The following is a 14,754-nucleotide window of genomic DNA, read 5'->3' as shown; positions in this document are numbered from 1 at the left end:
TGTTACTACAGCACTAGTGAATACCTAAATGATGCTGATGTTACAATTTGAAAACCTTTTTCTCTCTTTTAAACTTCTATTTTGTTGTGCCCGAAAGGGTTTGTGATGTGAAACTCATATGTAACTTACTAACTTCTACACCATCTCGGTATGCAAATAAAGAATATTGAATATTGGTTAAATTGAAGCAATTCAACTCAGTGAAGGAAAACATCGCGAGGAAACCCACGTTCCTGATAAATGTGTTTCGGAGTTATATGACCTAACCTGTATTAAGGTTTTTTCTCTCTTAGCGGGTTGGAAGCTCACACAGGTATTCGAATTTAAACTGAATCTTTCAAATCTTTGTATATAGGTTAAGTTACATGTAAAAGTGTTTTAGTCTGTTGACCTAATTAATAAATAAATCTTCAGGTTAGGTAAGTGGATCCCGTGAAAACAAGATAACGCTACGGTGGTTATGTATCCTCATCAAGAATAACGACGTATTTAATTAATGATGTTAATTATTAAAACTGACATCTTTTGTTTACTCCCGCTTTATAATATAAACCAAAATCCAAAGGGATTATTAAAGGAGTTATTAAATTATTGTAATCCCGCAAACGACAAAAAGCTTAGCAAATCTTATTACTAAGATGTGGGCTAACGGGCATTAGAAACCAGATTTGAGGGAAATGGGTTTTACGGAGCATGTTTTGCCCCTTAAGGTTGGGTTTCCACCACAACTGAGCGAGAATACGAGCGGAAATAAAAAATCCACAGCCGCCTCCACGAATAGTGGCCAGTTATTTTTTCTATTTAAAAAGTTACATATCTCTGACTCGTGATGCAATATGCACACATGTCGAACATCAATTCCGTAGCCAATTCTGTCAAATAATAGTTTTAATAAGAAAAAATGTTTTCTATCGCTCTCTGACCAGTTTCGTGGTTACTTAAAGAGCTTTAGAGCTAAAAAAAATATTTGTGACATAGGTACCCAGACTCAGAGCACTTAAGCGTCTAATTTGATGTGACGGATACGTATGTTTCTGATTATTTGACAAATTTTATTGTTAGGGTTTCGTAGTCAAATGGCAAAAACGGAACCCTTATGGATTCGACATGTCTGTCTGGCCGTCCGTTTGTCTGTTCGTCCGTATGTCACAGCCACTTTTTCCGAAACTATAAGAGCTATAAATCACGTAAAAAAAATAAGAGCTATACTGTTGAAACTTGGTAAGTAGATGTATTCTGTGAACCGCATTAACATTTAAACACAAAAATAGAAAAAAAAAAACAATAAATTTTGGGGGTTGCCCATATTTAGAACTGAAACTCAATTTTTTTTTCCATCAAACCATTACGTGTTTGGTATCTATGGATAGATCTTCAAAAATGATATTGAGGTTTCTAGTATATTTTTTTCTTTGCGCGAGAGATTCTTTCAAAGTGGTAAAATGTGTTCCCCCCTGTATCTCGAAAAATAAGAGAATTATAAAAGTAAAATAAAATTTGGTCTCCCATACTAAATGCCCGATAGGCTGATACGGTTTGTATGGGGAGATGATTTTTTCGGATTTTGCCCTACGGAACCCTTCATTGGCGAGTCCGACTCGCACTTGGCCGGTTTTTTATCTTTATTTACTTACTGTAAAATTGTATATGTAAGTATATAATAATATTTGATTTGATTTGGTGGAAAACCAACCTAACAATTTTCTTCGGAGCATGTTAAATTTTATTGACATTTATTTTATTTAATAGGTATGTTTTTTATAGGAAAATGGGTGAATAATAATTCAGAATACTTCTGAAGTAAGTTGATCTTTGTGAAGTAGAGTGGATGTTGTTTTTTTGGGTGAAGTTATAATAATGTTGTTGTATTTTTCACCAAATACTGCTTTAATTTTGCCTGATATCCAACTCTTGTGGATAGAGGAAAATCCCTAAAGCATTTCAGTAATATTAAAAAAAAGAAGCGCTGTTGTTGAGAATCACAGATACCCGTATAACATTTTAGTAATGACGATTGTACCTATCTACTTAAATGTGTTTACAACGCCCTGTTTTCCAAGACCCAAAGCGAATGCTACTTTTGAAAACAAAAAAATATTTTACTAATCTTATGTTTATTTAAACCAACCGAACTTCATACTGGTCATCATCATCATCTCCCTAGCATTATCCCATTTTTCACAGGGTCCGCTTACCTAACCTGAAGATTTGATAGGTCCGGTTTTTTACAGAAGCGACTGCCTGCGAAGGGAAAACCAGCCCAATACAGGTTAGGTCACATACCTCCAAAAATGAATTTGTCGGGAATGTGGGTTTTCCTCACCATATTTTTCTTCACCGCTGATTAAGTGACAATCATTTATGATCGATTGAAATCGAAAACAAATTCGACAATCATTGGTTTAGACCTGAGCTGGATTCGAACCTGCGACCTCAAAGTGAAAGGCAAGCGTTCTACCATCTGGGCTATAACGGCTTCATACTGGTCAGATAAAAAAATCCAATATTTCAAATTGAGCAGATATTTCAGTGCTTCAAACTCTCGACACTAAAATGGAGTCTTTACAAAGGTTACTTTCGTCACGTAACGAGCACTTCTTCAAGTAGAAGGACTAAGGCGTAGTATACTGAAAATGGGAACGGTGAGTTTTCTTCATGAAGGGCTGCAGAAGCGGTTTGTGTGTGTGCACCTCTCGTACATAGACAAATAACTTCAATGTCTCAGTCGACGAGAGCTGTTCCACCAATGAGAAGTATCACGTGTATATAGCAAGCGCACGTATACAAATCGCTTTCGGTTTTAAACATGTAGATAGCCTGCTGTTTTGACCGTACTATGTATAAAGTTCACCCTTGAGACTCCATTCATATTTGCTTAGACGCGAACAAAATTAAATTGCGCACAGGCAAATACATTGCGTGTTCTCTCTAATGTGCCTCTTTTTTATGACTTTTTACTTTATATAGCTCGTTTGCTGCAGACTTTATAATACTGTTTTATGTATGGTCTGGGATATAAATGGTTACCAATGCACAATACATAATTATTTATAGCGTACCGTCAATTCTGGTTGTGTTTATAAGTAAACTGGAATAGCCATGAAATATCGTGTACAGACCTTAGTCTTAGTCTACTGGATGTGACCAGGGGGTCTAAAATGGTCGCATTGTAGCAATTTCTTTTTTTATAAGTTATGGCAATGAGTCGCTTAGGAGTACGACCATTCTGCCAGTGTCTATAGCAATACCTTTAACAAGCAATATTGCAATTTGACATTTAACATCAAAACTCGAAATTACCATGGAATTTGTATGAAAAAGCAACCTGTGACGTCGCACTTATTTTTTTTTTCTATATTAAAATTCATAGTAAGTTAAATTGAAAAAAAAAAAACGTTTTTTGTCACCTTAGATCTGTCTTTATTTAGTATTCATAATTTATCTTTGGGCTAGGGAACTAGGTACTCAATACCATTCCATATTATAATCCACATAATAAAATTTTACGTAGGTAAGTGTAATCCAATGTATGTGCGAATACTCTGAAGGTGGTATTTATAAAGTAATCTCAGCTTCGAGACTGCCATCAAGATCATGTCAATGTGACAGTTGTTATATAAAGATAGGGGCTTGAGTATGATCTTAAGGGCAATCTCACCTGAGATTAGTTTACAAATACCAACCTAAGTTGTTACTCTAACTAGCGCTTTGTATACAGGGTGTTAGTGACATCGTAACCAATACTGAGGGGGATGATTCGGACCACGATTCTAAGTTAATACCATATTCATTAATGTTTTTGTGTTTTTTTTAATTATTTTCTGTTCTATGCTTTTGCGACGGAAAATTCCACTTGATATCAACTCAGAATCATAGTCTGAATCATCCTTCAACGTTTTCGTTACGATGTCACTAACATCCTGTATTTTCGATCCTCAACACGTTCTTTTCAATAAACCAAAGTACTTACCTATAAGTTCCTTATAAAAGAAAGGCGTTTCATTCACTTAGAAAAATGTTCTCCCTGGTTTATTGGCAATGTAGTGAATAGGTCACGGGTCGGTGAATGAAGTCGGGTTGCTGGAAACCTGCCAACAGCAACAAGTGACCTTCCGGACTTTATTACTCAAGTTTAAGGCCAAACGATATTAGGGTTATGGAGCATTCATGTCATGTTCCGATGGAATGTAAACATAGAGATACTAGGTAAACTGTCTTGGTATCTAAAAGTCACTTGAGATTTTTTGCTGCGGTCGCTTAGTTGGAAGAACGTTTGACTATCACTATGAGGTCGCAGTCTCAAATCCTAGCTTCCGCCTAAACCAATGATTTTCAAGTTTCGGATTCAGGTTTCAATCATAAATCATGTGCTCAGTGGTAAATAAAAACATCCAGAGGAAACCCATATTCTCGAGTAATGCGTTTCGGTGGTATGTGACCTTACATGAGTCTTCCCTTCGCGGGTTGGGAGGTCAGACAGGCAGTCGCTTATGTAAAAAACCGGACCTGTCACATCTTCAGGTTAAGTAAGGGAGCTAGATACTGATAGTCACATTCCCTATTGACACGGGTAGATAGTCACAAATAGACAAACTCCAAGCCATTGCTCATTGATTGAAGCCTTAAATTGTACTTACGGTAACAAGTTACCAGTCAGCTCAACGCCCATAATGTAGATCCATCATATTCGAAAAATATTATAATTTCTGAATAGTCTCTCTTGTTTACCATTGCTTTTTGACGGCAAACTAGTTTTGCATAAGTGTTACTAAACTTGCATAAAATATGAATTTTGTAAGGGGTTCGGTTCAGCGAGGGGTGTTGCTTTCTGTAAAAAAAAACATGATTCTTGTTAAATGTGGTTTGCCATCATCAAAATGTTAAATTAGTGACATATTTTTACAAGAAAAAGCCGGTATATCTTATTAATATGCATTTTACGCACACTTTTAATTATATCGCCTTTGTTTCATTTTAATGTTTCGCTATATTTATTTTTAATTAAGAGTTCAGCAGAATGGAATATCTTTAGAAATACGTTAGCGAGTAACACATCTCGACACAATGAACTCGGATGAGGGATGAATCCTAGGTATTTTGTATTCGAATAATTGTTAATAGGAAGGTGCAGACCTACATTAAGATCACGCCTATTTCCCGTTGGGGTAGGCAGAGCACACGGATTTCCATACGATCTTGACACACCTCTTTCGCTTCTTGCACTCTTCATACATGCCCGTCGGTTTAGAGGATTAGTAAGTTCTTTTTATATACAGATCGACGTAACACTCGTAATCCCTGTGGTGGTATGCAGAACCACAAGAACCATAATATTAGATTTTACTGAAGATAATAAAACAAATACAACTTTGCTATAAAAACCGCAAACTTTGAATATTCGTACAATATGTCAAAAAATGAAAATTATGAAATGAAAAATTGTTCCTAGCCGGGATCCCTACTACTAAGTTTAGTTTTTACTGAAATTAATTATTCTTAAATAGTTTAGTTCCCTGGTGTCTTAGTGTATGTTATACGGTAGTACTTCTTAAATAGATAGAAATGGCGCCAGGCCAAATTGGCTGCGTACTGTTTGCTCAAACGAACCGTGATTGCTTGTTTCCACTTTAATCCGAAGTCATAATCATGTTAGCGGGAAATATTACTACATTACATAAAATAGGTATTACGATTCTTAATTTAGCTCTGACATCTCTAGGCCAGGCGTGCACTATGAGTTTTTCGCCGCGCGGCAGAAAAGAGCAGCGGCATAATGTCGCACTGTAATACTGCGCCGCTGCGGTGGCTCTGCCGTCAAGTGCGCGCATTACAATTTAAAACTGTTTGGTACAGTATTACAGTGCGACATTATGCCGCTGCTTTTTTTTGCCGCGCGGCGAAAAACTCGTAGTGCGCGCCTGGCCTAAAGGCAGGTTCAGGTGCTCATAATATTAATGTTTTATTTAGATCTATCTTTCATGTACTAATAATTGTACTTATTTGAATTGTACCCATTCTCAATGCAATCAGCGCGAATAAGTACCACTAAAATTATCTATGGTTGAGAACTGTTTCTGGTTTTTTCCGATTATAATAAAGCAAATTGTAAACAAAAATTGCTGCCACATGCGATTTGGTGGATTCGCTCAAGATTCGATATATTTTGGAAAATAGGTGTCTATTATAATACTGTTGACCTAACCGGATATCGAACCCGGGGCTTCTATTCTCTGGTCTTGGTGACTAGTATTAATTGTTTCGTTCTTCCCCGGTTGTTTTGTGATTTAGAATCGGAAATGGAAATGCGCACTATGTCCCCTTATGTCCATGCTATAAAGTTTAATTTAGAAGAAGGTCTGCAATTAGAAAATTGTTTTCGAATCGACAACGTATCTCATAGATATGCAACTTTGGTTTACTCAATGACATACAAAAAATACAATTGTCAACTGTAATTTGACCATGTTCAGCTATTATTGTTAGCAACAACTCAGCGCAATATATTGATAAAACGGTAGATGATTAATAGACTTTTTAATTAATTAGGTAATATAATTTAGTAAATTACCAATCTCATATCACGGTTTGCAGGAGATCCCTGTTGCTCTATGTATATATCAGATATGTCATCTAGTGTAAAATACTTCATGTATCTTTAGACCACAGGGGTCGAAAAGGCCACATTGAATCAATTAATCTAAAAAAAGCAATATTGCTTTTTGTCATTTGGTGGCATTGCGCACTTACTTTTATAATGAGTAAACGTCAATTTGCAACTTTGATTTATTAGATAATTGGTTCATTGTGGCGTTTTGAGCATGAGACCCAAATTGTTCAGGTTGCGCCGGATGTAATGGAGGTTGTATAATTATTATCGTCATTATCTTTAGTTACCTACATTTACCTACTTGAATTCTTCTTAATTAAATCCGCATTGTTAAACTATTGGTGCTAATTCCTGTAAGTACCATCTAATTTTATTTTAAGTTATATCTGTCATTTTCTTATCCGCCGAAAAGGAAAGGGACGGGTAATCGACAAGCATAAAATTTATAGAACACACGTCAATTTTAAGCACAAATCTAAACCAACCGTCTAAAAATTTTACATCAGTCAATAACCCGACACATTAATTTACTCATTCTTCCTAAAATTAAGAGCTGTGAATCATCCGTCCCTTTCCTTTTCGACGGATATGAAAATGACAGATACGACGGATACGGAAAATAAAATTAGGCGGTGTCTCCAGGAATCGGGGCCATTGTGTCTCTAAATCCTAAGTTTACCGAGTACATAATATAGGCTCACAACTATATCCCAATTGAGGTAGTCAGAGGTACATCCACACCTCACCGATCCTCCTGTTAGAACAACGTGATAGGTGGTGAGCCGTTCGCCGGCTATGATGGTCGATCCAACTGTGTGTGTTTTCCGAGTATAGTCGAATTAATTACATTCAGTTATCACTTTTCTATGCAGTACATTTCGCAGGTGAATTTCAGCGCTTACTTGTCTAAACAATGTGTGGAAAGACATGCAACGGCCTTGCCACAGTTCATGTGTTTCAGTATGAAAGTCACTCAAAGTTCGTTGCTCTGGTTGAATGAAGAATGTTTATATCTCTGCTTGCTTGGCATTGCCAACATTGCACCGGCACTGGGAGACTCGTGACAAGTGAGCAGTGGTTATTATTGTTTGTTTAGACAGTTTGATATGTATGTGATTTATTACTATAGGTCGAAAATTCGGTGGAACATTTATCTAAACTTGACGGTAGACCATAATATAGAGTTGGTTTTACCACTCACCGCCTTATTTATGCCTTATAGTTTTTTATTCGTCTTTTCGTCTGTTGTGTTTTTGTTCGTTATGTTCTGAATGTGTGTGTTTTGTGATCGTAATCGTTTTTGGCTAACATACCTACATCTACTTTCGTAACGCGCTGTAATGCATTTTAATGTGCATTCAAAAATTTTATTTATTACTATTTCGAAATTATACACCAGCAATAACATATTGAAATAAGATTTAATTAGTGTTATGCAAATATTCGAAACAGCTATATTAAGTAAGCATTTTATTGTCCTGGTAACGAATAAAATTATTGCGATTTTAAGAAGTCTGGTAAGGCGGTGACCGGTAATATCCACTCTGTATTATGGACTACCATCAAGTTTGGGATTTACTAAGTGCGGCATATTTATGCCACCGAAGTATCTACTGATAGTGATTACATTTTTATGTGACTGAATTTAGTCTCATTCAAGTTATGTATGTAGGTAGGTATGCAAATTTAATCCCTTTGTAATGATTTACAAAAAGATAACTTGTATCCTACAACACAATGGACATAAAACTTAATTTTACACGTACATTCATATGACGACAGACATTCGTTTAAATGTTTTATCGCTTCATTCATATAATTTTTTCCTGCCATACTAAAACTTGACGCAGGTCGAAAGATCTGTCGCGGTTCATCTTAGACTAGCCACGTCACACATACAACTGGCATGCTCGAACATGTTTTTATATTATGCAATGGTTATTCAACACACAATTTTGCACACTGAATTAAAGCATAACTCATTTTTATCTTTAGTTCGACTTTTTTATTTATTGGAATTAAATGTAATTTAATTTAAAAAGCTTATCGTCTTTGTGAAGTTTTTTATGAGCGGCCCATGTCGCGTTCGGTAATATAATATTTTGTGACGAATTCATTAAAGTGAATAATGTGTAGCCGCAAATTGTCAAAGTCATTTAAAATTCTTAATACAATACATATTGTATTAATATATGATTTACATATATCAACCAACCAAAATATAAAAAAAATATTTTTAAACCAGGTTAATTATTATCTGGAGATGGTTTCGCAATTGAACTTAACAGGATTAATAATGATAGGTAAGAAAATTAAATAATAATAACAATAAAACTATTTTTTTTCTATTTAATTTGTTTATGATTTTTAATCAAGAAAAACGTAATAATAAGTCCGCCACTTATCACGTTCTTTGACGTCAGTGTGCTTTTTCATACAAATTCCATAGGTAGTCATTTCGTGTATTGACGTTTGGTAAAAAGTAACTGATTTGATTAGTTGGAAACTAGCCTATTGCATGTATAAAGTTTCAACTAAATATCCCCAATAGAAAGTCAGGTAAAATCCCATTCAACGGAAACGGCATATCGTACGGTCACGAGGATTAATATGTATACACTTTGTATCATGTCACATTAACTTTTTTGACAAATTGAACTGTAAGTCTCACTAAATGTCAAAATGCGTTAGTGCGACAGAGTCCTAAAGTGGGTACATGATATTGCTCATGACTGTACAACATACGCTATAAGTGAAATGGGTGAATCTCAAAATTTCAAGTTTGGTGGCGAAATTGCATATTGCTTTTTCATGAAAAATTGGGTTCCGACATGAAAAAGATCCAAAAGGATGCTCGGTTCCGACATGAAAAAGGAATTTTTCGATTCCCAATTTTCCCAATTTCCCCAATTTTTCACGAAAAAATTGTATGACAGTTCGCCACCAAACTTGACACATTTTGATATTCACCCAAATGAAGGGTCGTAAAAATCGAAGGAAGCGAATGGGGATAACCGGGGCTGAAGGTCACCTTCACTTGTTGCGATGCCCTTGACCTGACACCTGTTGAGCAACTAGGATGGGAGTCGAATCCCGGCGGCAAGGGGAAAAGTCCCATCGAAGGTATTGATTGACTAACAAACAATGGGAAATTGGAATGATGAGAAATCTTAAGAATTGGGAATTGCTTGTACAAATTGTTAGGGATTCGTTACTTTTTTGTGTTGGTATCTTATTTTATGTATCGGATATTTTTATCTCTCAGATAACGGCCTGAGCCTAGGTTTGCGTCTAACAGGGAATTCAGGCCTTATATTTGTACCGGGTTAAATACTTTGTGACTTTACCTCTGATGGTATTAATACCATAAAGTTGTGTCAAAAAAAGGATTTTTCCTGTGTCAAGTTTTGCTATCGGGTGAATTTAGAAACTCGAACTTTTCTAATTTGATTCCGGTGTGAATTAAAATGTACGACGTATGTGTGGTGTTTAAAGTATAATTTCACTTTTGTAAACTCAAATTACATTAATTATTCAGTATTCTTAGAATAAGTCGCTAAGCATAACAGCAAGATTATTTATGTATGAAAGCTGTTACCGGTTCATTGAGTGTATGACACTCAAGGCTAAGTTTAATCTAACTTTTACATATATTTTTACTTAGAAAATACTCCCTATTTTCCTTCTGTTGAAAGTCAATGAAAACGTCAATAAATATCAACAGCTTTCTCGTTATTTCAGACCCTTAGGGGTTTTTAGGTCACGACATTCCGTAGTAAGAAGGGGTTGAGAGTAAATAGTTTTTATCACTGGTGTTCAGTGGATAATCATCATTTCCCTAGCGTTATCCCGTTGTCAGCTATATTACAACACAATGTTTATCTGGAATTATGGTTTCAGGACTTTTTGGACATATTTACAAGTAACTTCACAATGTCTGGTTCCCTCTGAGGGGTTTTGGTTTTATCCTTTTCAATATGATGGCCTATCTATACGGTCGATAGCCTGTCACCACAACGTTCATCATACCTTTTTTTAGACATGACTTATTGAAGATTTGCCGCATATGCAATGAAATACTTGGCCGGATATCCACGTCCACACTAATATTATTATAAATGAGGAAATACATTGTTTTAAGTTTACGCGGTTATTATCATAATTAAAGCACCCAATAACGGGTTCTTACCGCGTTTAAATAGGGATTTAAATTTATTTATGTGCTTTAAATGAGGAAATACTTAACTCTTGTTTGTCTCTCTGTTGCTTTTTCATGTTTAAACCGCTGAAGACTTAGTTGACGTATGGAGATATTGTAACAGGATAGTTTTTATCCCAGAAATCCGGGATGACAGAACGTGCTGCGCTCGATAACCGATGTCTACGCGGACAAAGTCGCGGGCGGAAAGCTAGTATAAATACTGCAATATTTATTTATTTATTTATAAAGTACAACCACATCACATATTATTATATTAAAACATTTTACATATAAGGTTACGGTATTATGACGAATATATATGACAATTACGGCGTACATAACTTATACAATTAAGGGTACTTAAGTATTTAAAAATAAAGTAAAATTAAAATTACACAACAAACTTAAATATTAGAAATTAGAAAGATATAAGTATAAGTAAAAAAAGTAAGTAAGTATTTACGTGGTATTAATATATTAAGGTAATAATGTCTAAACTTATTAATGACTTTTCAACATTTTTAACGTTCGGCAATCTTCAAAAAATACTATTAGTAAGTAGGTGTTCGAATGTGTGTTCGATATAAAAGTTAGACGATGACAAGGTCGAGGTGTCACTAGGTCGACTTGTTGCATCGACGGCGAAAGTCCCGCGACTCGTCTTCACCACAGTTGAAATATATCAGTAGGTTATCTTAAAAAAAAACATCGCGAACGCTCTCTATAACACAGCCGTTACGAACTGACCCGTGCTACCATTACTCACGTCACTATTGCGCTATAAGTCTACTGAATGCAAGCGAGATAGACAGAGAGCGAGACCGAAAGATTCGATATCTATCAGCGGTTTGCTATATCTAAATGCTCAAAATCCTCATCTAAGGACATGGATTGCCGACGGAAGAAGCTACGAGTTCTATGGTAGCGACCTTTTTCTGACTAGGTGTGGGTGCTTCTTAAATTAATATCAGTGGCTCAGCGTAGTGAAGTATACACCGTACCTCCTCTAATCCATGAGGGGCCGCTACCACGCAGGTGGATGTACACCTGTTACTCATGTTATGCTGTCGAGAGTTCAGATATAGCATTATCAATGCGCTTTGGCTAGCAAGTCTGGTGGTTGTATTTTAACCTACTGTTCCTATTTTACTACGTCTCAACTCCATTTCGCCTCGCTTCGGCGCTCCTACATTGAAATCGAGAGTGGTGTTATAGAGGATATCGGTACACTTGTCTAGTTGTCTTCGCTAGTGTGAAGTGTAAGTATGTATTATTGTAATGTATCTTATCTTAAAGTGATGTGTGTTTAGTAACAAGTATAGTGTTTACTTTTACTTATCTTCGTGTGCTTATGTTAGTGTGAAGAGGAAGTGTATATCTTCCTTTCTTGATTATTGCCACTACATTATTTTGAATCTAACCATTGCTAATGCAAAAAGAAATAATCTGTATCTACCGGTCTGTGATACCGGTCTAAATTCTTTCAAATATCATAATAAAATTCTATTCATTTAAAACATTAAAATAAATATCTCCACAAGGATGTCGTTAGGAGGTTGTATAAAATTATTATTCTTAAAACATAATAGTCCAAGTACTTACACTGTTTTGTCTATGATCTTTGTTCGTCTTTCAATCGTATGCAAATAAAACTGTTTTGAAAACGATACAGCGCTTACAATGATGACTATACTTACTTAATTGTTAACACTTCTTGAATGTTTTCTCCTTACCTTTTCCCTTACGGAATTTCTCAATTACATTTTTACACCCTAAATATTTATTTTCTGAAAATCCTAAGTTTAGTAAGTTGGGAATTTAATTACAATTTTAGGTGGACACTTCTAACAAATCTCCTCGGCATATCACTAACCTGTTAGTAACATACCAAATGTTAATGTTAGTATAACAACACAACTTTTATCAGTCTAATCGAAACATATAGATAACGTAACATTTTTGTTCACAGGAATACAACAGTATGTAGTGGCTAGTGGACAGTGAGGATACAAAAGCGGTATTTTTAAAAAGCAAAAAGATGGCGGATTTCATCGACGACACGACGGTCGACGACGACGTCGGCTACGAATACGACACGACGAAGATACCGGAGATAGTGACGCCGGATGAGATGAACGAGTCCGGGTACCAGGAGGGATCGGAGCAGAGTTATGGGGAGCGACGGGATAGTAAGGAGGGGTTCGAGGGGGATTCTGACAGCGGGGTGGACGGTGTTGACGGGGTGAGCAGCGGGTGCAGTACGGCGGACGACTGCCCCGTGGTGTCGATCAACGACGTGGTGGCGTACTATGATGACATCCGACCCCGCCGGCGGCACGCGCCGCAGCTCAACTTCTACAACGTGGACATCGAGCGGCTGGCATTGAACACTTTAACTCAGGTGAGTCTTTACCTCTTCACTTTTAAAATGCAGATAGAGCTGAAAGGACGGGACTTACGGGCTAGGGCCACATCCCGGATTCTCTATACAAAAATCTTATAAAGACAGACAGTCTGCGCGCGCTCCCCCTTACTCCTTAGCAGCGGCCATTTAGACTAAAGTATAAGACCCAGAGGGGGTGAGGTAAATCAAACTCGGCGCTCGATGCGAATTGGTGCGGGGTGGAAAATTACTGTTCTATACACAGTATTATTCTTTATTCTATGATTTTGTATGAATTTTGTGTTTTATGATAGCGGTTTGACCGGCTTGTCCCGCTTTTTTGGTTGAGTGTGCATTAAGGGCGAATTTTTAAAGATTATTTTGTCCTTATTTTGTAAGACATGAATGCAACGTGTGATTATTTACTATTTAGTAACAATTAATCCCCGTAAGCGTGGCCAATTATTGGTCAGCAAAAATTTAGTTTCGATCGCCATCGACTCGCAAAGAAGAAGAATCCCCATTTGTTTGAGAGCAGTAAGTAGTAAGAGTTAGTTAAAACACGTTATAATTCCTCTGATGTAGTGGGTGTTCCACAGTAACAAAACTATTAAATATAGTAATAATTAATCATAAATAATACATAAAACAACAAACATATTAAAATAATATTCTCAATATTCAGTAAAGAATGTTGTTTTATGTACTTATGTAGAATAAAAATAAATATAATAGTGGTTATTTCCGTTGTTATAAACCTGCATTTGAAGTGACCCATGTCGTTTATCTGTCACTATTTGCGGCTTTCGAGGTTGTAGGTACATAAAAGAAATATTATAACGTTTCGATGATGTGACAAATGTACAGTAAGTATACTTGGAAAATCAATATTGCTGAGCAAACACATTTTCACAGATTGAATACGATTGATCCCCTAGACTTTGTTTTGAAAATAACGGCACGATTTAAGTTCCAAAAATGACAATATATACAATAATTTGTAGGCATGTAGATACGTCTTTTTCCCTCATTCAGCGCTTATCGCTATCGACCCACTAGGGTCGATTAATTCTTTCAAATATTTTTCCTCTCAGACGACGCCCTGAGCCGAGGTTCGCGCCCAACTGGGCACCCTCAGGCCTGTTGTCTTAAACGTTGTACCGGGTGAGAGCCTTCAGCGCTCCCCATTTGTCCGGCCAAGTAGTTAATGCCATCTGCGGCAAATCTACAATAAGTCACGTCAAAAATAAAAAAAAGATACGTCTTTGGAACATAATATTTTAATGATCTTTGTTTAAATTTAAGAGTCAAGTAACGTTAAAATCAGTACTTATGATTAGTAATCATTATAGGTAATGAATTGTTTCCATTTACGATACGAGAATGGCAATTATTTATTGCTGATTGTCTTGTACTACAACGCTGTCATAGATACAAATAGTGAAGATTTGTTACAGTTTTTGCACTAAGAAAATGTTGCCAGAGGTAACAAAATAGTAAATCAATTTGGGACCGTAATACAATGTGGAACGGTCAGACCAAATAAACAGGAAAAGTCAGACA

General features: G+C 36.1%; 1 protein-coding gene across 2 annotated transcripts in view; it reads left to right on the top strand.

Annotated features, from left to right (window-relative positions):
* Positions 1 to 14,754, top strand: part of LOC126369469 (terminal nucleotidyltransferase 5C) — a 277,258-nt gene that overhangs the window by 22,609 nt on the left and 239,895 nt on the right. For both annotated transcript variants that reach the window (XM_050013883.1, XM_050013882.1), the window contains exon 2: positions 12,778 to 13,209. In XM_050013883.1, coding sequence (XP_049869840.1) covers positions 12,847 to 13,209 — 363 coding nt within the window. In that variant the 5' untranslated portion in view covers positions 12,778 to 12,846. The remainder of the gene's footprint in view (positions 1 to 12,777; positions 13,210 to 14,754) is intronic.

Source organism: Pectinophora gossypiella, chromosome 9 (genome assembly GCF_024362695.1).
Source record: "Pectinophora gossypiella chromosome 9, ilPecGoss1.1, whole genome shotgun sequence".
NCBI lineage: Eukaryota > Metazoa > Arthropoda > Insecta > Lepidoptera > Gelechiidae > Pectinophora > Pectinophora gossypiella.
The sequence above is the reverse complement of the archived record's forward strand: the minus strand, read 5'-3'. Positions and strand labels throughout refer to the sequence as shown.